General features: G+C 40.0%; 1 protein-coding gene across 1 annotated transcript in view; it reads right to left on the bottom strand.

Moving 5' to 3' along the window:
• Positions 1-27764, bottom strand: part of Eif5b (eukaryotic translation initiation factor 5B) — a 54635-nt gene that overhangs the window by 17632 nt on the left and 9239 nt on the right. Inside the window, 5 exon segments of the mRNA NM_001110141.1 lie at positions 9955-10105; positions 10474-10691; positions 12724-13393; positions 14128-14212; positions 14303-14428. Of these exon segments, the coding sequence (NP_001103611.1) occupies positions 9955-10105; positions 10474-10691; positions 12724-13393; positions 14128-14212; positions 14303-14428 (1250 nt within the window).

Genomic DNA, 27764 nt, shown 5'->3' with positions numbered 1-27764 from the left:
CGGCTGACTCCATGCATTATCTCAGCAGCCAAGCTGCCTTAGTCTAGGTTCACTAACCACACTGCTCAGCCTTTCTACAGTGCTAATCAAGCGCCTTTGCCATCAAAACGGCTATGGGAACCATCAGTCCTTCATCTGTGCTTGTTTTATTTTAGACATGGTCATGTTGCATAGCCTAGGCTAGCCTTGAATTCACAAAGATCAACCACCTCTGCTCAAAAGTGCTAGGGTTAAGAAGGGACTGCCACCAAACCTGGCACGACATTTCATCTGGAATTGCTGACCTATAACCCATAATAGTTGAAGAGCTTCTGACCAATTCCGGAGTAATTATGAAGAAAGCAGATGTGAATATTTTCACACAGGCTTCTTTACTAGTTATCTCTTGAATGATACAGAAATTATGTGTTTAATTTTGTTCAAAACTGTCCGTTGGGGGTTGGGGATTTGGCTCAGTGGTAGAGCGCTTGCCGGTCCCCAGCTCCAAAAAAAAAAAAAGAAAAAAAAAAAAGAAAAAAAAAAAAAGAAAAAAAAAACAAAAAAACAAAAAAACTGTTCGTTGTTCTTTAAAAGTGGACTTTTAGGGGCTGGGGATTTAGCTCAGTGGGAGAGCACTTACCTAGGAAGCGCAAGGCCCTGGGTTCGGTCCCCAGCTCCGAAAAAAAGAACCAAAAAAAAAAAAAAAGTGGACTTTTAGACTTAGCATTCTTCTCAAGTTTACAGTTTACTGTTCAAGTGGCCATTCAAACCTTTTATATGCTATATGCTTTTATATAGAGTTGCTAGGTTTCCAACTGCTGAATAAGAGGTTTTTATAGCCCTCTGATAGTCTTTATAAAATATGAAATAAAATGTTTATGAATTCTCCTTCCTTTGAGGTTTCCATTCATATTACATTTATGTGTATGTAGGCATCCACATTGTCACAGGACACACATGAAGGTCAAATGACAACCTGTCAAAGTCAGTTCTCTCCTACCGTGTGGGTTTCAGGGGCTGACCTCAGGTTATCAGTTTTGGTTATCAGGCTCCTTTACTCACTGAGCCACCTTGCCAGGTCCTGAATTATATGTTTAGAGACATTTCTGAAAACTCTTTGCTTAACACATTTTCTCCTATTTTTCTCTAAAAGTTTTTGACATATAGTATTTAGAACTAAGTCCTACTTTGAATTAATATTTAGATAGAAAGTAGGAAATGTCAGGAACAGTCAATCATTTAAGTAACATTTGTTAATAAGTCTGCATGTATTGCATCCACTGAATTTTCCTCTATAAAGGAAAAGAAATTCACTTTATCATGTGCAGATGCTGCTCTGCTAATCGACTTGTCTACCCACTCACCAATATAACACTACACTGATCCTTGGGGCTTTAGAGTACATTTAACATCTTTACTTAGAGTAAATCTGCTATCAGGTACTTTGTAGGTATTCTTTTTTCTTTTCTTTTCTTTCGGAGCTGAGGACCAAACCCAGGGCCTTTAGGCAAGCGCTCTACCACTGAGCTAAATCCCCAACCCCTATCAGGTACTTTGAAACTTCCAAATTACTTTTTTCAAAAGCATTTTTGGCAGGAGTGGAGAGAGGCTCAGTGGTTATGAGAACTTGCTGTTCTTGCAGAGGACTGGGATCTGGTCACTCATGACCATCCATAACTAGTTCCAAAGGACCCGATACCTTCTCCTGACCTCTATGGGCACCAGGTACTACACATGTACATTTACATATATGCAGTCAACAACACTCATACACATGATAAATGAACCTAATTTGCGTGTGCGTGCGTGTGTGTGTGTGTGTGTGTGTGTGTGTGTGTGTGTGTGTGTTTTCTCCCCAAGGTAGGGTCTTATTCTGTAGCTCTGGCTGTCCTGGAACTCACTATGAGGAGCAGTTTAGCTTTGAACTCAGTGATCATTTGCCTCACAAGTGCTAGATTAAACATGTCCACACTGTGTCCAGCTTAAATAAACCTAAAAAGGTTCTAAAGCAGTCATTTTGGCTATTCTAAGTCAGTCTTTTCACATCTGCATTTTAGAAACAGGTAACTGTAAGAGCACCATAAAGTGTCCTTCTGTGATTTCAATTGAGATCCCACTGAATCCACAGGTAAATTAACCCAAATAAGGGAAAGCTTCACAGTCTTGAGTTTTGGCGTTAACAGTATGTTTTGAACAGTCCTTATTTTTATTTATTCTGGGCTGTTTTATAATTCTCAGATTTAGGTACACTAAGTTTATGATTTATAATTCTTTCACTTTCTTTTTTGAATTGGTTTAATAAATGTTACTGCTCTAATTTTTGTTTTTCCACAGCAAGTAACAGCATGAAAAGACAACTGATTCTTGCACACTGATCTGCTGCCTGCTGCTCACAGCCCTGGCAGGCTCGTCCTTAGCTGTCTGCCTTGGTGAAGAGATGCCACAGCATTCTTCTACCTTGATGACCACAGCCTGCATAGATGACTTCATGGCCTCTGCAGTCTGCCCAATTCCATACCTCAGGACATTACAGCACAGCACTGAATGAGTATGGTGAGCAAAGACTGCCCTGCCTTTTCCATAACGTAAGGGTTTCTTTTCATTCAATTTTAAAAATGACATTAGTTGTATGTCCGTGCGCACACAGTCATATATTTGGAAGTGAATCAGAGCAGTTTGCAAGAGTCTGTTCTCTTCCTTCTGTCTCGTGGGTCTCAGAGATCAAACTCAAGGTAACAGGTTTGGCAGCAACTGTCCTCATCCACTGAGCCATCTTTCCCACCCACTGTTAAGGTTTCTTTTTCGGCTTTCACCACTAATTTAACAGCTGTGCCTTTTGAGGGGGTTGTAGTAGAAGGAGACTGATATCTTAAAATGTCAGACCAGGAAGTTCAATTTGTAAATGTCATACTGAATGACAACTCACTCAAATGTTTTTTCTGAATTCACTGATATGATCATATAATTTTTATTCTTTAGATTGCTAAAATGAGAAGATAGTGATTGAGTTTAAAACATTCAGTCAGCCTTACATTCCCAGGATTGTACCCAATTTATGAGATTATCCTTATGTATATGTAAATACCTATGTAAATCTATAGACATCAATATATGTATTTGTAAATTTCCATCTATCTATCTATCTATCTATCTATCTATCTATCTATCTATCTATCTATGTATCTGGGGAGTATTGTGAGTATGTATGTGTGTTACTTTGTCAAATTTCTGTTGATAATTTTCTCATTTATGTCTGTAAATGGCCAGGTATTATAGCTCACATCTGTAAAGACAATACTTAAAGACGCTGAGGCTAAGGGACTGACACAAGTCTCCGATCAGCCTAGAGCATCTGCAGTCTTCATATCCTCTCTTGAAGTGTCTTTGTCTCAGTATGTCACAGTGTTCTCAAAATAACATGTTATTTCAAGAATACATATGATGTATAATTGGTCTAATTTATTCCTTAATCATTTGTAAAGTACATGGTGACAAAATTGGGCCTTTTGCTGTTGTTATTGTTAGAAATTAACTTAGTAAAATTTAAATAAACAAAGAACTTTGTGGTGGTTTAAACAGATAACAGCCCCCACCCTGCCGCTGGGGCTGGAAGGCTGGTCAAAGAGAGCAGCACGTTTGCAGGTGTGGCCTTGCTGGAGGAAGTACGCAGCTGCTGAGGCAGGCTGAGGTCTCCTGTGCTCAGGCTCTGCCCAGTGTGGCACTGCACTCCTTCTGCTACCTTGGGATCAAAGAGCTCTCAGCTCCTTCTCCAGAACTCTGTCTGCCAGCACTCTGTCATGTTTCCTGCCATGATGATTCTGGACTTAAATTCTGAACCTGTAAGGCAGTCCCGATTAAATGTTGTCCTTTATAAAAACTGTCATGGTCATGGTGTCTCTTCACAGCAGTAAAACCCTAACTAAAACTATAAGCGATGTATTTGTGGATTTGGGTAGTTTTGTACCTTTTAAAGGTTGCTTATTGCATTGCATTTTTTAATATAAAGGCATATAATTGTTCAAGAATACCCTCCATGTCACTACTGGCACTAGTTTTAAATAGTTTGTTTTTCTTAGTGAATGGCTTGTATATTTTATTGATCATTTTCGAGAACCAGCTCTTAAGTCATAAAGTATGGATACTTATTCACCCCCCTCTTTTATTTTTTAAACATAAGAAGTTCCTTATCTATGTAAGCCTTCCTCTTTGAATAAACAGGGTAAAGAGAAATGCACTGTCTCCTCTGTACAATACTTAAGGGAATATTTCATCTGGCACCTGAGAAACTCAGAAGTCCAGGTCTTTGGTGAACCAGCCTGCCTTTATTCTGGACTTGAAAGGTATCTTATAGTAAAGGCAAACGAAGCTCATTCCTGTTTATGATTAGATCTGTTTCAAGGACTGCCCCCCTCCCCCCATCCTTAACTACAACTGGTTCTGTACTGACTGTTCCAGGAATTGGCAGCCATGCCTCTGTTCCCAAAGGCATTAGAGCCGTCTGTTCTTACGATTATCTTATGACTACCTTGCATCATTACCGTCCCGTCTTTAGTTAGTGTGGCCATGCTGATGTGGAATCTTTGACATTAACAAGTCGTTAGGTTATACTACGCACAGCCCAGCTGTCCTAAGGAGAGAAGTTTCATCATAGTAGTTGAGCAGCAGCAGTACATCGTAGTAGAGCACAGGTCTGAGGCTAGCCTTGTGAGCAACCTGAGGCTGTTAAGACAATATCAGGAATTCCAAGAATGCAAAAGACCTGGGATGTTCCCTACCTGTGAAAGTACAGGTCTGCAGGAGAAGACTGGCCTTTTGTCTATGAAAGTAGCCCTCCCTTTTTACCTGGGCCTGATAAACCGACTGACCACAAGGCAGACGGGGACAAGGAGTCAGCTAATTACAACCCCACAGAACTCAGGTGGTCTCTTATGGTTTCCAGCTCTGTGACACTAGTGTCACTCAGGCAAAGTACAGAGGAAAAAAAAAAACCTGTCAGTGAAAAAAGTGAGGTCCCTTAAACTTTTCTGATACTGGAGATCCCTTACTCAGCAACCCTGGCCACCATTAAGCAAACAAACAGGAATACTATTCTAATTTCACATAATGTTACACAATAATGTATTCATTTCAAAAACGAAGAAAACTATTTAAAATTTTACAGTTGAAGGGAGATTCGGGGACTCTTTCCCTCTCATCCTGCAAAGGACCAGACACCTTCCCCATTAGGCTGTGAATTACTGAAGCAAAGTGCAGAGAGGCCACAACTGACAAAAGATGGACTTTATTTGTCTCTAAAACTCTCACAGGGATGTCAGAAAGAGAAACGCGGGATCTACTTCAGTATCTACTTTTTCAAAGACATCCTTAGTAATATAAAGTTTACCGCCACCTGTCTCATGACTGTACTTCAGATAAATCTGTTTTCCCCAACCCCCAACTAGAGGACTCAAGTGACAGGCAACTATAACCAGATATAGCAATGTGGAGTAATGTACAATTCACCTTCAGTCACCAAGAGATTGTGATCCTTGAAAGACAGGATAAAACATAACACCCACAAAACACTAAAGCTTGAAAGAACTCACAAAGAAAACAAAATCACATTTTCACAGTTTTGTTTTTTGTTTTTTTTTTTTTTTTTCGGAGCTGGGGACCGAACCCAGGGCCTTGCGCTCGCTAGGCAAGCGCTCTACCGCTGAGCTAAATCCCCAACTCCACAAAATCACATTTTAACTGTGGAAGGTTAAAGGATCTTCATAAAGATGCTAATGTCCTAAATTTCACTCCAAATAGAAATGTGGAGGAGGAACAGCAGACAGACAATGAAGATGACACTCCATGACATGACTTAAGTTAAATACATGAGTGGAATGTGGAAATTATTCTAGGTATCTGGACAGACCCGACTCTCTTATGCAATTCTTCATGATTTAGTAAAGAGCCTTTTCCAGTAGAGTCTGGGATCAGAGGGAAAGGTGGCTAAACGGAGACTTAGCTTTTGTTGGTGGCTCTGAAGACAAAGGGCACTCTTGACCACAGAATGTGGATGGCACAGAATGGTCTTGCAGACACTTTACAAACACGGTCCTGCCAATACCTCAGGTCCAGCCCTGCCTTTCGGTCACACAACTGTAAGCTATAAAATGTGTTGTTTTCAGGTAGTTTGTGGTAATTTACAACAGTTATAATGCATCTGTGCCTTCTGCTAGCTTAGAACTGCTGAGAAGCAAGCTCAAAGGACACTCTATTTTCAGTGAACATTCCACAATACACACTTCCTTGGCCTCTGACAAAGTGAATGAAGCCTTCTAGTGGTCCTTTCTTTATATGCATGGTTAAACTACTCTGCAGAGACCGATACTGCCAGGGACACTGAGGGAACTCAATGTCCAGACCTCACAGGTGTGGGGACGTCTCTGCCAACAGTCCCCACTGTCATCTCTGTGTATGATTTCCCTTTTACCATGTTCAAAATTATGTTTATTTCCTGGTTAACCTCCTCTTCACTGAAATAACTTATGTTCTGGGCTTTCTTATCAATCTGCATTGCTATGAGTAGGAATCTGCTGCACTACTTTTTTAAAAACGCAATGCCAAGTGAGATTCAATACAGCGACTAATCCGAAGTAAAAACTGCTAATTTCAAGTCAGTAATCTGTTTCTGTTTGAATTCGTGGTTATCATTTTTATTACTTTAATGTTTTCTCTCAAATAAAGGAAGAAGTATTGTTGAGACACTAGAGCAAACCGTGTCTGATGTGTAACATTCCTATATGAGGGCATATACTCTTCTCACTTTAGTTACTGGTACAGACCTACAAATGAATGGCTGCATATTCCAACCCTCTTCTCTACTCCTACAACACGCTCAGACACCTTTCAGCTAACACAGGCTTCAATCTGATCACAAGCTTTATAATACAGACAGTGGCAAGATGGTATGGATTTTGAATAAAATAAAAAATAAGGCTCAGAATGTTTTTAACTTTAAAGTATAAGGAGGGGTAGGGTGTGTGTGTGTGTGTGTGTGTGTGTGTGTGTGTGTGTGTAGGTCAGAATGTTTTTAACTTTAAAGTATAGGGAGGGGTAGGGTGTGTGTGTGTGTGTGTGTGTGTGTGTGTGTGTGTGTGTGTGTGTGTGTGTGTGTGTGTAGGTAGGTAGGTAATGATAAAGGCGAGAATTGCAAAGATCAGTGTTAAAACTATGGTAACAGAAACATTTTAAGTAAGCCAAAGAAAGGTTATGTAAAGTAGACAGTGCAACTTCCTGGCCTAGCTGCCCATACCCAGCAGGCAAACAGCTTAAACCAAAGGAGAAAACTTAGGCAGGCAGATTACTACGCCAGACTTATTCAACAGGGTTATTAAAACACTAGGCTTGTCATCAACATCAGCTGTTGTACTGAGCTACAAAATCAAGACATCACACTCAAGTTCTCCAAGGTGACTGAAAACCTCCAGCAATTTCCACAGAAAACCCCCGCACATATCCTATCCAACAGTACATCCTGGGTTTACTGAGTAAGCTTCACACTGCTCTAGGTAATGGATGTGATAACTTAGCTCCATGTAATGCGGTACCTTTCAAAGCTAGAGCAGACAATACTAGAGGATCCTCTGCTGAGCATTCCCATCATTTGGCTGTGGACAGCCTTTTACAAGCTGAGAATGAAAACTTTCTGTACTAGACCATGTGGAAACAAGTGGAACCAGAAGTTGTCAGGCACGGGGCAGTATTAAAGACTGAGAAAGAGAGCAAGGGTCAGAGTTGCCTCTTGAGAAACAATCTCTTCCAAGCAGGTTCTAAAGACTAATAAAGACTGATAGTAAATAATTTAAAATTTTAATTTTCATCTAATTACATCTCTAACTACTCCATAAAACGGCATTTCTGAGCCTGGAAATGATACTCTTCTTGTTCCATTCAAATACTAAGAGCCTTTCATCACCAGTGGCTTTTAAGATCTGCTTGGGCACTAACTATACACAACTGTATTCTCTAACACCACTGATTTTTAGGGTATATCCCCAATTAATAAATTTTCTGAAATTTACATACAAACATACAAACACAAAAAACAAATTAGGTTTCTGTCTGTTGAGCAAACTGCTTCAGCTCAGTGCATCAGCATTTTCTATGATGATGGGATGCAAAAATTAATGTCAAAGGTCACCCCAGCATCTGTTACACAGTATAAAGTATCTGAGTCCCTGATATAATTCTAAGTCCCTTACATGACTACATGAAAGTTTAAGGAATATAAGGAGGAAATTAAGGGAAGACCCAGAAAGTAAGTCTTCTCAATGGAGCAAAGCCACTATCTTAGGTCTTATCATTTAGTAACACAATTATATGACCAATTTGTCATCTTTAAACACCATCCATCAGGATAGGAAGCAAGGCTATGGACAAATGGCTGATTCCAGATCTACAACAAAGACATGGGTGAACCTAGAAGGAAGAAATCAACTAATCCTGGGTCATGTGAGTCAGTCAGTCCCATGGACTCATTAGGAAAGATGATTCAATGACTGTAAAATGCATCCTCACTTCAAGAGGTAAAATCAATAATTTCCACTATATCTATTCACAAAAACCAGGATTAAGCCTTTTAAAGTTGTCACACACCAACTGATTATTTTGAAACCTTATGAGAGGAAAAGAAGTAAACATTTATCTTGACATTTCTGTAAGAAAGCTGTGTTTGGGGGAAGTTTTTATTTAGATAGTTTGGCTAATTCAATGTAGAACAAAAGGCAAAATTAATTATTACCAATGTTGTAATTCCTAAAGAATACTGAATAAAAGGTGGCGACTGACTACTGGACATCAGAGCTGTTACTGAAAGGTTTGGTTTTGTTATGCTTTGTTTTACAATAAACAGGGCTGTTCTTCAAACCTGACATTGCTACACATCAGAAAACCCTACTCTGTCCAGGCTGATTTGAGGAATCACAGCACCACTAACAAACAGCCAGGCTGTGGGATCTAAGAAATTACAGAATACAAAAGCACACTGTTTATCAACACCAGGAGAGTGTAATTCTACAAAGTCAGAATTTGAGAAACTCTAGTGAACTCTCCAGCATGGTCAGTAAGTACATGGTACATCAGCATGGAGGTGGGTGTTAGCACAAACCTATCAGCCACATGCAATCTGTTGCTTATATCTGGATCCAGATTCAAGCCAAGCCATTTATAAGATCACAACGAAATCAGAAATGAAAAAGTAATTCATGGGCTGTAAGCGCCTGCAGGGCAATCATGAGGATGTGCTAAGGCATCCAGCACTTACACTAAAAAGCAAGCAACCAAAACTGCCTGGAGCAGCAGCCGTGCACACCTGTGACCCCAGCACTGGGAGGCTGTGGGCAGGCAGACCCTAGACAAGTGCTGTGCTCCAAGTTTAGCCAAAGATCCTGTCTCAAAAACATAAAGTAGAGAAGCAATTAAGAGACTCAGTGCCGACCTCTGACCCCACGTGCATATACATGCAAGCACCTACAAAAATTGTTTTGAAAAACCCCAGTATTGTTAGTGATAATATATATTCTACTAATGCTAAGCAAAATACTCTTATTTTCTACATCTATAAATAATCTGGGAGAAAAAGTAAAAACTAAGTGTCTGTAACTTAGTTCAAACAACCCCAGGGAAGAAAACAGTAGTCATAAGAAGAAGGGGTATAAAACAAACATGGAAAGAGGTTAGTAATCGGTACAACTGGTTAAAAGATCTCACTTTTACTTTGTGTGTCGGAGGGAGGGCAAATTTCACAGAAATCCATTATCTGCACACAATTTCCATCATAGCATAGAAAGCATTCTCCTCAACAATGGCATCGCACCTGCTCCGTATGTTTTCACATGGCTTTTCCAGACTCCATCCCACGCCAGTGAACTGATGCTCCTGCATCAGGGATCTAAGTCCTGAGGGAAGTGCACTCATAGTTCAGCTAGCGAGGCCACTACTTACCCTGCGCTTGGAGGTGTCTCAGGGTCACTTCAGCTCTGGCTCTGGCTTCTCTCTGGGACTTAGTTAACAGTTTTCCTTCTTTTTTTAACCGTTCTTTTCTTTCTTTTTCTTTTTGCTTTTTCCTTTCTCTTTTTTCTTGTTCTAATCGTTCCTAAACAAGAGTACATGGCACATAAAAAATTACATTAGCTAAATGAACCATAAAGTTTAAAATAAACAACACAAGCTTGAAAGGTCTTAAAAATGCATGCAAAATATGCTGGGAGATTACCACTGAAAATATTTAAATATTATACATTATTCTTAAAGAAACATTAGGGCATGTTATTGGCAGTTAACACACAAGCAACTTGGGTCTGTCCCTGGGGAGATGAGGAAGGTTTCGTGTACCTCTTCCATCTCACTGTGTGATCAGAGCACGCAGTGTAACTAGGATGCCCGTACAAATATGCAGACCTCACAGAGAACGGACCTCAGGTAAACTCACGATCAGTATTTACAACTTCATGAAAAACATACCTCTTCTTTTCGTTTGGCTTCTAGTTCTTCAAGCCGCTTAATCCTTTCCTCCTCCTCTCTCTTCTGTCTCTCCTCCTCCTCTCTGAGCTTAGCCAAAGCTTCCTGGATAGCTTTAACAGTGGATTTGCTTGGGCCTTTCTTCTTCTCTTTTTCTTTATCATCTTTTTCTGTTTTCTTTTTCTTCTTATCTTTTTTCTTTTTGTCTCCTTCATTGTCATCTGCCCGAAAAATAAAGGCAAAGCACTCAACTTGATTTCTATGGCAGCAAACACACGCTAGCAGCTAGAATTCAAAGACCACCTTGGGGCAAGGCCTCTGCCACCCATTCTCAGAGCGTCGTGGATCAGTGTCCCGAGACCCTGTGCCTAGGACAGCTCATCGGACATCACAGTTGACCCGTGGGGCATCTGCCAGTACTACTGTCGGCCTGAGTCATCCTGATGAACACAGACTCTGTCAGCAGTAAAAAGGCAGCAGATGCTGTTTCAGGATCTCTGTCTGGTAATCACAGCACAGGTCTGAAATCCTAAAGAATCAGACTGCTCAAACCCACGTAGGTGCTGAAGCCATTTTATTTATGTTGGACAGGGATGGAAAAAGTGATGCCTAGAATATGGGGCTATGGGAACAGAATACAAAATATAACTGTACTTCAAAAACACTGAAGAAATAAAATTTGTGACACTCCTGTGATAGTGTTTCTCCTCAAAATTCAGAGAATAAAAATTTCAGTGGTCAAAAACTTGGGTCAATCTATTTTTTTACTAAAATCTTTCTAGTCTAAGAAAAAACTATTATTTTAGAAATCTAAATTGCCTGACCTTTAGATATATTTATTCTAAGAGAAAACAACCAGTACACGCCTTTAATCCCAGAGCTCAGAAGGCAGAGGCAGGTGGATCTCTGTGAGTTTGAGGCCTACAGAGTGAGTTCTAATACAGCGAAGACTACACAGAGAAACCCTGTCACAAAAAACAAAAACAAAACCAAAACAAAAGGGGTTGGGGATTTAGCTCAGTTCGGTCCCCAGCTCTGAAAAAAAGGAAAAAAAAAAAAAAAAAGTAGAAAGCAATCAATTTCAATTACTGATCGATTTATTTCAATTACCAATAATTGATAAAAGAGGGGCCCAGTAACAAGACTCAGCAAGTAAAGGTGACAGCTACCAAGTGGGTAGCCCATGTTTGATCCCTGAAGCTGACATGGTAAGCTTTGAGCAGATTCCTAAAAGCTATCCTCTGGCCTCTCCCCATAAGGTGTGGCAAATGTATGCCCACACATACAAAGTGAATGAAACAAATTTGCTTTCTTTAAAGAGAAACAAAAACATACTTCCTGTCATTTAAGTGATGTAACTAATTTAGGTCTCTTATTCACTTTTTACTTTTATATTTCAAAGGTTAAGCTGGATTTTTTTTTTTTTTTTACAGAATTTAGTTAACATTTGGCGTGAATTTTAAGAGGGAAATTTCTTTGGCCACTTAGTCTTTATTAACAGCAAAACCAGTATTCATAATAAAACGTTATTAAATTTCTAATGTATAAATAAGTAGTGTGGTTAGTGGGTAAAGTGCTTGCCATGCAGGCATGAGGAATTCAGATCACATCCCCAGCAGTCACATAAAAGCCAGACCTGAGGGCACTGCTCACTGAGCAGCCAGCATCCCTGAAAAACTAGCTCTGCACTCCGTGAGAGTCAGACAGAGGCTATTCCGCATGCCCTGTCATCTCAGCATTGCATGGCGGCCTGTGCTTCTCTGTGCAGAGCTGAGGCAATGGCTTTAGTGTACCTATCTGTTACTGTTCTTATTCAACCCCTGCTCAGACAGTCATTTGGGTGAGACTTTCTGCACGTTGTTCCTGGCATTCCTGGGGGACCCAACCTCACAGCAAATCACGGAGAAAAACGAGGCCATTAATTTGAAAGAAAGCAAAGAGGGGTATACAGAAAAGCAATGGAGAAATGATGCAATCTTATAATCTCAAAAAATAAAGAAAAATAATTTTTTAAAAAAGTAAAATGGAAAAGCAACAGCAGAATTGGCCTCCAGCCTCCGTATCTGCATGAACAGGGAGGAACCTGCCCGCCTGCCCGCCCGCACTCACACACGCACGCACAATGCACGCACAGACACTCGCACACACAGACATTCACCCATGTGCATGAGGACAAGTCATAAGACAGTATCACAGCCAATGACCACAACTTAGACTAAACATGAACCAGAGACTTCTGTGGCTATGACCCACCTTCCAGAGTTGCAGCAATGTCTCCTTTCTCTTCTGAGGCAGCACCTGCATCAGGAGTCCCTCTGAGCACCAACACCTCCTCGTCCGGTCTCTTCTGAGGCTCCCTCTGCTTACTCTGCTCCTTCCTGCCCTTCTCTAGCTCTTCTTTCTCTTTCACCTTTCGCAACTTTGCTTTCTCCTCTTCTCTCTTTTTCCTCTCACGCTCTTTCTTTTCTGCCTTCTTCTGGGCCACCGTCTTAATTTTGAAGGAAGAGTCATCGTCCTCATTCCCACTGTCTATGGTAGGAACTGACTTGTTCTTCTGATTTTTTTTCTGTCCTTTTCTGGACTGCAAAAATTCATCAGACTCACCACCACTTTCACCTGAGGAGTTTACTCTCGAACGTTCTTTACTTCTTTTGCTATTGTCTTCATCCTCTTCCGACCCATCCCGTTTTTTAGTTGATTTCTGGGCTTTTTTACCTTTTTTAGAAAGTTTATTAGGATCATCTGCATCCTCACTCCCAGAGAGGAGCACCTCTGAGTTAGGTCTGGCAGGCTTTTTTGATTTTGAATCTTTATCTTCCAATTCTTCACTATCATTCTCATCAAAACTTGTTTTCTTGCCTTTTTGTCCTTTCTTCTTTTTATCTTGTTTTGAGGCAGATTCTTCTTCATTGTTTTCTGTAGGCTAAAAAGTAGCCCTTGTTAGAAATGTCAACAGACCATCATTCGTAATGGGCCTCCTCAGTGTTGGGCGTCTCACTTAGTGCACACATCAATACCCTTTATGGAAATATGGTTGTCTTGTTTCACAAGAATATTAAAGTATGAGTCTGGAGAGATAGCTTAGTATTAGGAGCAATTATTGCCCTTGAAAAAGATCCAGACTCAGTTCCTGCAATCACATGCAGCTCACAACCATCTGCCACTCCAGCTCTAGAGGATCTAGAGGTCTGTCTGACCTCTGTAAGCCCCAGGCACACACATGGCACATGTACATATATGCAGGCAAAATACCATACACATAAACCAAAAATCTAAAATAGGAAAAAAAATCCAACCACAGAAAAGACACCGGTTTTATGCCTCACAATCCCCATATACCTCAAAATCCAAGAGCCCTGAAATAATGAAACCTACATAGAAAATCGAAGGTAGGGACACCATCATGGCCTCCAAGTGTACCAATTTTATCAACAGGCAATACATTAAGTGCCTCTAGATTTCTAAATAAAGTGTATTTCTGTCAATCAGGTATTAAAAAAAAATACCGTTTTTTTTCCCTGAAAACTTAGTTCCTCCCTTTGAACTATTTTATAGAAACTATTAACATATCTACAACCCCAGTTTCCAAAGCAGGCAACTCCCAAATCATCACCAGGAGAGAAAGACGGCAGAGACAGGACGGACGCTCTCCCTCACCTTGACTGTAGCGGCATCTCTGTCAGCTCCGATGCCTTGGGCTTCCAGAGACAACTCCTCCAGCTCTCTCAGAATGTCGTTCTCACTAGAAGGGAAGTAGACACGATTGAAGCACTAGAAGCATTAGATGGCTGCAAAACTCAAGCTACAAACATATGACTGCATTAAAACATACTCAAAGTCTTGCTTCTTTTTCTCCTTTTTCTTCTTCCCCTTTCCCTTCTGAGGCTCCTGCTCCTTGGCAGCACCAGCTCCTTCTATTTCCGCAGCCAAGGCGCCCAAGTCAGTATCATCCTTGGTACTAAATGAAAACAGAGCAAACGTTACTCCACAGCCCGCAGGCTGCTGGTTAGTTCACTTACACAGATATTTCCTTGCTATTTTACACCCTTTCACATATTAGCAACACAGAAAAACACTCGAGTTCTCTCATCATAGCAGCTACCTACTTACCAAACTCTGTCTTCTTCCATAAAGAGCACTATGCCAAAACCAGAAGGTATGAATCAAAAGCCCTACCCCTAAAACAGACAAGCAAACAGCCTAGGCAGGGAAAGGGAAAAAATAACTTCCATAAGTAATGAACATCTATGCACGTGAACGAGAGCATGGGGGGGTGTACACACCTGAATAGTTATTTTTATAGAACACAAAGAACCAAAGTATAAAACAGGCTATCAGAAAATGTAAATACATAGACCCTTCTATATTTTCTCTTAGAACAACAGAAATTAGAGCATAGAAGAACTTTACAAACCAACTAGCCTACTGTCTAATTTTACTAGATGAGAAAATGAAACTACGCAAAGATCTGAATACCTTAAGGAAAGCATGACTATACACAAATTTACATGAGGTAAGTATGGTTCACTAAATAATACAAACACACACATGCACACAGGCACACACTCCCAAATCTACTACCAAACCTGCTGGCAATCTCTCACGTCTGATTCCAGTCTACAATGTCTCACATATGTTATTTGGTAAAACCAAAGTCTCAGTCAAGTTAAAGCTACAGAAGCCAAAGTCAGTCATTCTGAAATGTACAAGTACAAAAAGTATGGTAAATTCATTTGAATTACATATTAAGACATCAAAAGATAGGGGCTGATGTAAAAACTAATCAAGTTTCCCCCCATCCACTTAATTCCCAGAAACGATGACTCTGAGACTATTAAAATGCCTGGGCCAGGGCTGGAGAGATGGCTCAGCGGTTAAGAGCACTGACTGCTCTTCCAGAGGTCCTGAGTTCAATTCCCAGCAACCACATGGTGGCTCACAACCATCTGTAAAGAGATCCGATCCCCTCTTCTGGTGTATCTGAAGACAGCTACAGTATATATATATATATATATATATATATATATATATATATATATATATATATATATATATGTGTGTGTGTGTGTGTGTGTGTGTGTGTGTGTGTGTGTGTGTGTGTACACACACATATATATATATAAAATAAATAAATAAATCTTTTTTAAAAAAAATGCCTGTGCCATAAGCTTCGGCTTGTTCTCTAACCTATTATCCCTTTCATTCTAACCTGAGCTCACTACCTGCTGGTTTACTTTATATCCTCCCAGCATTCTGGGATCAATCTCCCACACCTCTATTTCCCAGCATTCTTTCTATCCCTGCCGAATGTCCCATCTCCTATTTTCTGCATCAGCTCATTGGCCATAAGCTTTTTTTGATAGGAGATGCTTATAAGAAATTCTCTCTACAGGCTGGAGAGATAGCTCAGCAGTCAGAGCCTGGCTGCTCTTGCAGAAGACCTGGATTCAACTTCCAGCACTTACATGGTCGCTCACAAGCATCTCTAACTCCCATTCCAAAAGAACCAATGCCCTTTTCTGGCCTCCTCTGACACTAAGCACACATGGGTTGTACAGACACACACCCAGGCACAACAACTATACACATACAATAAAATACTATTTTTAAAAAAGGCATCAAAAGATTTATGGAACAGAGGAACACCTTAGATATTGTTTAATCTGGTAAAGAGAACTAAAGAAAAATACATTAAGTGCTTCCTTACAATAAAAAGACTAACAAAATAGTGACAAATACCAAAATTAACCTCAAGAAACTTACTAGAGGATAGCAACTCTAAATCAAGAAATAAAGAAACTTAGTACTTTCATGAAAAGTTGAACAGAATTAAAATATTTGATACTCGATACCTGTATGTGACTCTGAACAGTATGCACCACATCTACACCAGGGAGTGAAAAGCTTCCTGGAAAAGCAGCTTGAAAACAAGCAACACAGCAGGGAAGACATTAACTTGGCCAAGGGGGTGGATGGTACAGGGGCACACACAGTCCCAACTGCCGGGAAGCAGGGAACCCAGTGAGGGAGCTCCTGTACGTAATGTAGTCAGAACACAATGGGCACCTGACCTGTACTAACACAAGCAGGATGAAGATTCAAGCCAGATAAATAAATGTCAGGACTGACTCATTAACACTTAAAACTAGACATATATAAAAGGGAATAATCCAAGATGTTCAGGTCACATCAAGTAACAAGACCTAAGGCCAGCGCAGGCCTGACCAAGGGGAGCTCTAAAGGAACCTCTGTCAATATTCCACCCAACATTGCCTGAGAACTAAGAGAAAAGGGGAGGCTGCAGGCTTGCACTTCATCTCCAAAATATTTATCGACCCCATCAAAAGAATATGAGGGATCTTTGTTCTACAACCATCCCAGAGTATTCATCAGCAGACAGCCCTACCAGAGTATACATAACATTCTCATGGTATCAAGTCTAAAAGGCTTCTTTGGACTATTAAAAAAAAAGAGATAGCTTCTGAGTGCTTACTAAATAGCAAGCACTATTGTAGCCAACTGCTACATAGTAGATAGCCCTTCTCTCTTAACACTTTAAAATGCTGACTCCAGGCTTAAACATGATAAGCAACACGATATAAGGCATCCCACCAGTAAAAAGTCCAAACTTAACTACAGTGCCTTTCTAAAAAATTAGAAATAATTTAGCTTCTGATTTTTCAGTAAACTCAAGCGTGCTACATCCATCCAGTATATGACCAAGTCTTAATCTGAGTGTTTTCCAAAGTATTCTTTCAATATATAATGAAGATTAAACACAATGCCATACATCGTCAACCCTATTTTTACTTCTAAAACTTTAGATTTGCTATGTACAGTTCAGGCTGGCCTCAAACCTGTGATTCTCCTGTCTCAACTTCTTAAGTAGCTAGATGACAGGCATTGCCACATTTGGGTAACGTATATACAGAATATCAAACAACTTAGAATAGTCAATACAATACTAAAGAGAAAAGAATTCTCTACCTAATATTAAGACTTAAAATGAAGCTATCAAACCAGCATGGTATCAGGCAAAAAGATAAAAATTAAAAAAGTACATTGACCAAAATAACAGCTTAGAAATAAACCTATACAAACCTAACTACCTAATCCATGACAAAGGGAAAAAAAAGGAAATTCAGCAAAAATTCTTCTCACCATTTATTGGTAATGTAGAAAAGAAGAAAACAAAACTTCAAAACACAAAATTTGTTTGTAACATTGAAGCTTAGTCATGAGGTTTTAGATAAAATACAAAAGGCACAGCCAGAAAAGAAAAATAACATAAGGCTGTATTAAAATGAAACACTTCTAAAGAAGATGCTATTAAAAATTGGGAACACAAAACACAAACTGTGAACAGTATTTACAAAATGCTATGCTATTAAACACTTATATCTAAAACACACAGAGAACTCGTAAATGCACTCAACTAAATACGGGCAGAGGATGGGAACAGTTACAGTGCCAAAAGACAAACTAGTTGCAAACAATATAAATGATCATAAAGCTCAGTAAAATGGAATTTAGACAAGGAGATGGGGGGTTGGGGATTTAGCTCAGTGGTAGAGCGCTTGCCTAGCAAGCACAAGGCCCTGGGTTCGGTCCCCAGCTCAAAAAAAAAAAAAAAAAAAAAAGACAAGGAGATGAAGTTCTACATCTATTCCAAAGCTAAGATCCAAGTAACTGAGAGAATCAGACGCTGATGAAAACACAAAAGTGAGGACAGACACAGACAAGCCTGAAGCGTCGTCTAATGGCAGAAAGGAATGGGTTAAACAAAGCCAGGTGTGGACAAAGAGCTCCAGCCACCACTGAAAACAGTAAATTAGTTAACCATTCACAGGGTTAAACTGTGAGTCAGGGATGTAGAGTAGCTCAGTGGCTGTGAGCATGCTCTGCCTACTGTAAGACCTCAGATCTGATCCCCAGGACTACAAAACAATAAAGAAATCTGACTTACAAGACAAATAAAACAATAGCCACTGACTAGTTCACGCTGAAATAAACAAATGGATGAATGAGGAAGAAACGAAGGCTAAAAGTATACAGAACTCCACCCACATCTGGGGTAGAACATAAATTCCCACTCCTTACACTGTGGTCGTATACAGTGACATCCTTCTACAGACTAAAGATGGAAAGGTCAAAGGACATCCTCACAGAGCAGAAGCCTGACCAAGACTACCTTGGTCAGATCAACAAGATACTGAAAGCTGATGAACTATCATAGATAAAATGAGCCTAAAGAAAAATTTACCATAGAACATGTGGTACATATTTAAAAGTCAGTAAAATCATAAGAAATCTAAGCAGACTCAGCATTACAGTTAATTCATACCAGTTTCTTAATTGTAACAAGTGCATTGTGCTGATATGTTAATAAGATATGGTGGTTTGAATAAAAATGACCCCCATAGACTCACACCTTTGAATACTGGTCTGCAGTTAGTAGAACTGTTTGGGAAAGATTAGACCTTACTGGAGGTGTTTCAGTGGGTGCAGGCCTGGGGCTTCAATTTGCAGTGTTCTAAGTTCAGAGAGTGATTGTTCCAATGTAATTACTGCACAGGGAAAGCCAGGGCTGGATAAACAGAATTTGTACTTAATACTGAAGTTAAGTTTTAACATTTTTATTTTTAACTATGTGTATATCTGTATCTCTGTGTGCCAGTATGTGCATATGTGTGTAGATGCACACAGAGACCAAAAGAGGTGCTGGATCCCTTGGGGCTGATAGGTATTTATGAGACAGTCAGAATGTGTGCTGGGAACTTAGCTTAGGGCCTCGGGAAGAGCAGTGTGCAGTCCGCTCCCTGAAAGGTACCTGGAGAAAGCAAAGCTATCCTGCCATTTAGATCTACTCCAAGGCAGATCAAATATTAAATTTAACAAAGCATGCACATAAATTATGTTAAAAACCATAAAATGCTGAGAGAAATCATTATTTCTTGATAGAAGGCTCTACCAAAAAACAAACAAACAAAACAAAAAAACAAAAAACACTAACAAAAAAATTCTCTCCAATACTACACATAGGCTTAATGAAAACCCAAGAAGGATTTTTAAGATATGGCTAGTACAGAAAACCATAAAATTTATATGAGAAGGCAAAAGACTTAGAATAGTTAAGAGAACATTATTCTGGGTTTTGTTGGTTGGTTGGGGTTTTTTTGTTTGTTTGTTTGTTTGTTTGTTTGTTTTATGTGTGTGAGAAAATAAGGTGGGAGGCACCATTTTGCCAAATGACAAAATGAGCTGACGAAAATATCCAAAACTGCACTGGGGCACTGATAAAACACAAATGCCTGGACCAGAGGGAAGAAACAAAAACAGCCTCCATAGAAGCAGCCTGCACACAAGTGTGCTCACCCTCTTGTACAGAGGACAAAGGCCATTCACAGGGAAGCTAACCGTCCCACAACTGAGGAGGAGGTGCAAATGACCAGCCTCAAACACAAGAATAGTAATCTCTGTATGAGGCACACTGTAAACTTAACAACAGAACCTCTGCAGAATAGAGGAAATAAATTGAAGCTCATGAGAATTAAAAGCTCTTGCAGTTGGAAAGACCATAAAAGTAGCCTGAAGAAAACAAGCCCCAGAGTCCGGTAGGAGATGGAAAAGTACTTATCTAAAAAGGATAATTCTGCATATGTTCTCTAAAAACATCCAAAACTCATCCGCAAAAACAACAATAATCCAATGAAAATCAGCAAAAAGTATAAAAAGACATTCTACCAAAGAGGATATACAGGTGACAAATTAAAGACACTCTATAGTAGTCATTGGGCAATGTGCACCAATCAGAATGCCACATGCCAACATGGTAACAGGTTACCAGAGGATATGGACAGGCAGACGTGGGGTATGCAGGGGGAGTTGGTGCTGTAACACACATAATATAACCAGTCCAACACTGAAGCGCTCTGTTATCTTAACTGTGGTACTGGACACACAAATCTCCAGACATAAATGATAATGTACACCGCAGTAAACACACATGAGAGTGCAAATGACACCAAGCACATGACCATGACCAGTGGCTTTAATCAGTACCAACTGTGCCATTGTGACACAGCTTTAAGATTATCACGACAAACTAGGACCCTGATTTCTATCATTTCTTACAAGTGCACATGACTCTTAACAATCTCCAAGCAAAAGATTAATTCTTTAGACAGAATAAATTAACACTATTAACAAAATGAAAGTCGAAAGAATGATTTGCTATATAAATACATGAAAGACTGTCAATAATTCCTAAGCTTCCTACGAGCCTTTAAGATGCAAAAATGCTTCTTTGTCAAAGATCAAGTGACCATAGATGTGTGGGTTCATTTCTGAGTCTTCAATTCTATCCCACTGATCTACTTGCCTGACTCTTTACCGATACCATACAGTCTTTCATCACTATTGCTCTGTAATACAGCTTGAGATTAGGGATGGTGATTCTCCCAGAAGTTCTTTTATTGTTGAGAATAGTTTTCACTATCCTGGGTTTTTTGTTATTCCAAATGAATTTCCAAATTGCTTTCTAACTCTATGAAGAATTGAGTTGGAATTTTGATGGGGATTGCTTTGAATCTGTCGATTGCTTTCAGCAAGATGGCCATTTTTACTATATTAATCCTGCCAATCCATGAGCATGGAAGATCTTTCCATCTTCTGAGATCTTTGATTCCTTTCTTCAGAGACTTGAAGTTGATATACAGATCTTTCACTTGCTTGGTTAGAGTCACATGGAGGTATTTTATGTTACTTATGACTATTGTGAAAGGTGTTGTTTCCCTAATTTCTTTTCTTTTTCTTTTTTTTTTTTTTTGGTTCTTTTTTTCGGAGCTGGGGACCGAACCCAGGGCCTTGCGCTTCCTAGGTAAGCGCTCTACCACTGAGCTAAATCCCCAGCCTCCCCTAATTTCTTTCTCAGCCTGTTTATCCTTTGAGTAGAGGAAGGCTGCTAATTGGTTAATTTTATATCCAGCCACTTTGCTGAAGTTGTTTATCAGCTGTAGGAGTTCTTTGGTGGAATTTTTGGGGTCACTTAAGTATACTATCTTATCACCTGCAAATAGTGATATTTTGGCTTCTTCCTTTCCCATTTGTATCCCTTTGACCTCCTTTTGTTGCCTAATTGCTCTGACTAGAATTTCGAGTACTATATTGAATAGATTGGCAGTCTTATCTAGTCCCCGATTTTAGTGTGATTGCTTCAAGTTTCTCTCCATTTAGTTTGATGTTGGCTACTGGTTTGCTGTATATTGCTTTTATTTACTATGTTTAGGTATAGGCCTTGAATTCCTGATCTTCCCAGGACTTTAATCAAGAGGGGGTATTGAATTTTGTCAAGTGCTTTCTCAGCATCTAATGAGCCTGGCAAATACAAAGGCGGATGCTTGCAGCCAAACACCAGACTGAGTACAGGGTCCCCAATGGAGGAGTTAGAGAAAGGACTGAAGGAGCTGAAGGAGTTTGCAACCACATAGGAAGAACAACAATATCAACCAATATCAACCAACCCCAGAGCTCCCAGGGACTAAACCACCAACCAAAGAGTACACACGGAGGGATCCATGACTCCAGCCACATGTAGCAGAGGATGGGCCTTGTCGGACATCAATGGGAGGAAAGGCCTTTGGTTCTGTCAAGGCTCCATGCCCCAATGCAGGGGAATGCCAGGGTAGGTAAGCAAGAGGGAGTGGGTGGGTAGGTGGGGGAGTGAACTTATAGAAGCAGGGGGAGGGGGAGTGGGATAGGAGGTTTCCAGAGGGAAAACCAGGAAAGGGGATTAACATTTGAATATATATAAATAAAGAAAATATCCAATAAAAGAAAAAATTGTAAATATGCCCAATAAACACACAAGAAGATGGTCAGTATTACAGAACAATAAAATATAAGCTAAAACTACGCTGAGGTGTGGCCACTTCCCATCTTCTAGAGTAACTAAGAAAAGTAAGAACAAGGAAGGCAAGCACTGATAGGACCAGAGTAGCTGACACTCACCTGCCCCCATAGGCTAAGCAGAAGTAGCATAGTCAAATTGGGAAGAGACAGTTTGAAGGCCTCTTAAAGCTACATGCAAGTAGGCATCCTCTCGGTCTCCTACCTACTCTCCCCTTTCCCCTCCCCCTTCCCCCTCTCCCATCCTCATTCCCTCCCTTACCTCTTACCATATGACCCAGCAAGCTTACTCCTAGGTATTAACCAGAGAAATCATTATGTGTCCACACAAAGACTTGTACTCAAATGTTTAATTTTATTCATAATCATGAAAAGCTACAAACAACCCAAATACCTGTAAGGTAGTTTAAAAACAGCCAAGAACCACCCAACAGAGTATCACACGGTGAAAGGGGGCAGGAATGATGAAGCATGCTAGCACACAGTCACTACACTAAACAACCCAGTCAGGAAACACAGCCTCCAAGTATCACTAAACCTAACGCATCTCCAGATAGGGAAAGCTTGACAACACTAGGCACAGGGTGCAGCTCAGTGATAAGCTCACTTGCCAGCATGCGTGAGGCTCCAGGTTTGATTCCTAGAACTTGGCAGGAGGTGAAGAACACAGCTACAGTGTCTCCCAGACAAAGCCTTCTGTAGGGAGAAGGATCACTTACCAACGTCCTAAGCAAATGGTCTACTTACTCACAAGGACATAACCTTAACCCATTGACTGCACACTTGAAATCTGTGCATTTCATGTTACTTACACCTCAAGAAGTGTGTGTGTGCTCAATTTCAATTTCCAGAGTATAAAAACCATAAAGAATCAAGTTAGAGAACATACTTAACGGTTAAAACAGTTAAAACTAAAAGTACATAAGCCCAAAAATCATTTATTCATTTTTTAACTTATAACAATACCTAGTCTTTTACATTAACAATATAACCTGTAGTTAAAATCATGCTACTATGGAAAAAATTTTAAGACATTTTTTTACTATAAATATATAATTTATTTTTACTTTATGCCCATTACAGTTAAGTATGAGCTGTCAGGTGAGTGATGGGAAATTGAACCTGAGTCTTCTGGAAGAGTAGCCAGCGCTCTTAACCTCGGAGCCATCTCTCCAGCCCCAAGACATAGTTCTTAATAATGTTTGTAAGCATGCACTCAGCATTGGTATTTGGTATTTCTCCTTGCTCCACATGCTCCTTTTCTTTCTTTTTTTTTTTTTTGGTTCTTTTTTTCGGAGCTGGGGATCGAACCCAGGGCCTTGCGCTTCCTACCACTACCACTTTCTACCACGAGCTAAATCCCCAACCCCGCTCCTTTTCATTGTAGATCTCCATAGGGGTTATTACTAATAACCAAAACCACTAGCAACAGTAATATAAAAATATTGCAGTTAAGATATATACACATTTAGAGACCAGTATAACAACTTCCCTTTCAAGGAAACAAGGTCTCTGTCTGGCCTGGAAGTCTCAGAGACTGCTCGCCTCTGCCTCCTGAATGCTAGAATTAAAGGCATGCACCTAACTAAGTATAAAGCCTTTTAAACAGTTTACAAATAATATTTAAGGCAAAGTAATAAAAGTAAATTTTTTCAAATATGTCTCATCAATTCAAAACTTGGGAGATTCATTTAATGATGTGCACTTTATACTGAAAGATTGTCTAATGTATGTGAAGTTAAATAAGAAACAAGAGATTAATTTCTTTACAAATTATTCTTAAATTAACTTAAACCCCTAAGATTTCTAAGAATCTCATGTCAGCCTCTCTTCTCTTCTGCTACTTTATCCATTGTAGATATTTTAAAACCTGGTTCAAAGGCAAGGCACAGTGGTACACATCTGTTATCCAAGCACTTGCAACAATCAGGAGTTCAAGGAAGAAGATATAGTTCAAGACCAAGGTAAGCAACAAAACTGTCTCAAAAACAAAACAAAACAAAACAAAACAAAAACCCCAAGTAACAACAATGCTCAAACTTTCTCTGATGCTCTGTGGTGGCCTGAATGAGAATGACGCCCATATGCTCAAGTATTTGAATGCATAGACCCCAATTAAATGAACTGTTTGGTAAAGATTAAGAGATGTGGCCCTTCTGGAGATGTGACCTTGCTGAAAGAGGTGTGTCACTGTGAACCGGTTGTCAGGTTTCAAAAGCCCATGTTCAGCCGCGTGTGTGCATGTGTCTGTCTGTCTGTGACCTCCCCATTGCCTGTGGGTCAGAATATGAGTCTCCCAGCTACTGTTCCAGCACAGTAGCTGCCTCCCACCATGAAGATAATGGATTAACCCTCTGGAACTGTAAGCAAGCCCACAAATATGCTTTCTTTATAAAAGCTGCCTTGATCATATTGTCTCTTCACAGCTTTAGGAGAATGACTGAGCCATGCTCTCAGGTAAAAACTTAGTGACTGCGTATCAATAGAACACGACAGAAATAATGTTAAAGAGTTTCTAGGCCAAGGCCTTAAGGCCAGTTTCTCCTGTCTCTTTGCTCTCTGCCAAGGTAATGTGAATGCTCAAGTGACACCAAGAGTTCAAGTTAAGGTTCCAATGGCAAGTCCAGAGCAGGCTCCAAAGAAGAGCTATTATCCACCACCAGAAAAGGTGAAATTTTTCAAAAAGTAAGCTTAAGGATGACTCCATTACAGCTACCATGACTGTAATCACAGAAGACAGCCAGGAAACCCATCTAAGTATACTAATGCCCAGGACTACAAAAAAGTGATAATTGTTATTAAGCCCTTTAAGTTTGAGATGGTTTGTTAGGACAGATGGTGTGTATACTAATTTCCTCTGAGATTAAAACATTCTATCATTTAAGGTGGCTTCTTAAGCAAAGAAAACAACTCAAATAGCTTTAGGAAGTCCCCGAAACTGACCAGACTCACAAGTCAGACTCCTCACACTCATCCCCACGATCAGTTAGCAATAAAGGGCCTAGTCACTCACAGACTAGCCAAACTGCGAAGTAGACTGTGAGACCAGACCTGGAAGAAACAGAAACTAGCCAAGCTGCCTGGAAGTTTAGACCAACTGAGCCACCTAGAAAGAATATTCTCCATCCACTGAGTTGTCTGCAGGCTGTGCAATATACTGCTCCAGGTTCCTCCCCTTTATGAGCTATCACCCAAGCTGAGGTGGGGTAAGTAACCCCAATATAATTCATTGTTTCACCAAGTTGGACTTAGTGGTATCTGTACTTTCATCTTTCATGAGCTCTGTATTTGAGATGAATAGACATGTGCCTTCACAGGAAGTCTTGTCTTACAGTAACACAACAATAATTGGGACAGTCCTACATTTCTTTCTATTCCTAACCTGAAGAAATGCCAAGCATGTTGATAGAAGGAAACAAAATCCAAACACTCCTTCATCTATCCACCACTGCCCAAAATCCCAAAGTGGCAAGGATATGGAAGGCCAGACTAAAGCCTGTTGCTGTCACTGCCTCTTTTTAACTCTATTTTGCTCTGTTTCTCTCTCCTTGAATACTTTAAGCAAAAGCAACATCCAAAAAAGAAAAGGCAGGAAGAGAAAGCCTACTCTTTACCCATTAACTCAACAGCTCCAGTATCAAAAGACAAACTGGAACATTTGCTCCCTCCCTTTTGACATTTCTACGGCTTCTCCTTATTCCTGTTCACCAGCCACACCATACCTAAGACCTGAACAAAAAGCCCAGAACTCACTGTTCCGCACTAGCTCCCACTGCTTTCCTACCAATCCCAACAGGTCTTATTCCCAACTATGCTGTCAACAGATCTATCTCCAGTACTAGAACCCCTCAGTAAACTAAGAGTTATGTATTTGCACAACAAACACACAGAATCAGCCCTCCCTCCCAACTTAACAATGTCCTTATGATGAGGTAACACCTTTATAGAAACCCCATCACCATTACAACGCACAGTGCAAAAGGACTAAGGATCCTTATTCCCTCTACAAAACACAGACTCATGTTTATTGTGTTTTTACTTGTGCATATGTTTATCTGTGAGTTGTATGTCACATCCATGTATTTATCTGTTAGCACCTGAAACAGCACTGAGGCCAGACATGATGATGCACACCTGTAGCCCCAGATACTCAGAAGGCTGAGGCAGGAAAACATTTAATCCCTAGATGATGTTCTAGCCTAGGCAACATAGTAAGACATCGTTAGAAAAAAAGAAAAATAAGTAAATAAATAAATAAATAGAGATGCCTCTTACATTGTGAAATAACTGCCCACCTGTATGTTAAGTGCTCACTTAAAAGTAAACTCAGTGTCTCTGTAGTCTATTGCAATGAATCTGGTGCTTACTGTTAAAGAAATTACCACAACCTAATTTACTCTGTATACTGCCACATAACCAGTAGTGGCCCACACCTTTAAGCCCAATACTTGGGAGGCAGAGGCAGGCAGATTTTTGTGAGGCTGAGGCCACCCTGGTCTATAACATGAGTTCTAAGACAGCCAGAATTGTTACATAGAGACTCCCAGTCTTGAGAAAATATAAATAAATGAACAAATAAATAAACAAAAACCTGAATAGGACAAAACAGTTAAGTAAAAAGTTTGATGTAGACAATTATTCCTGTGAGAGGATGTTTCTGAGCAATTAACTTATCAAACACTACCATAATTATGCAGGCCCGGACGTAGTTGTGTACAGAATTATTGGTAATTTTATAGCAACTGAAAACCTTAAACATTATTATCATCCCTTAGCACTCAGGAGAGGTAGGAACACAGCATGCTCCCATTTTTCCAACCTAGTATACTCTCATAATGGCAAAATTTAATGACCAGTTGTACTTAGGATATATAAACACAACTTCCAAATGCAAGTCTAAAGGCAGGGATGAGAGTCTCCTGCTTAGCAGAAGCCCCAATGTCTTCCGTGCATATGTACCGTCTGCAATAATAAAGCCCGCTGCCCTGCTCCCACCTATTTTTTCAGTTTTAGGTCAAAGTATGGAAAAGAGGCAGCAGGCACAAGTCTGGCCTTTATGAGAGAAGTTGTTTTATGAGAGGCAAGTTGCTCACCAGTGTCAACCCAGAGCTGTTTAATAAAAATCTGTCTAAGGCTGGGAATGGTGCAATACACCTTTAATTCCAGCACTTGGGAGGCAGAGGTGGGTAGATCTCTGAGTTCAGGGCCAGCCTGATCTACAGAACAAATTTCATGACATTTTGAAAAACAAAACAAAAGAAGCAAGCAAGCCTGCCTACTATAATTTACCTCTGCATGTGGCAAAACTTCCAGACTGCACGCTAAAGCAGTAAGTTGAAAGGCTAGTTAAAAAATACAGTGAGACTGCCTTTATGTACCAACACAGA

The sequence above is a fragment of the Rattus norvegicus genome, chromosome 9 (assembly GCF_021556685.1).
Source record: "Rattus norvegicus strain SHRSP/BbbUtx chromosome 9, alternate assembly SHRSP_T2T, whole genome shotgun sequence".
Taxonomy (NCBI): domain Eukaryota; kingdom Metazoa; phylum Chordata; class Mammalia; order Rodentia; family Muridae; genus Rattus; species Rattus norvegicus.
Note: the sequence above shows the minus strand (reverse complement) of the source record. Positions and strands in the feature narration are given on the sequence as shown.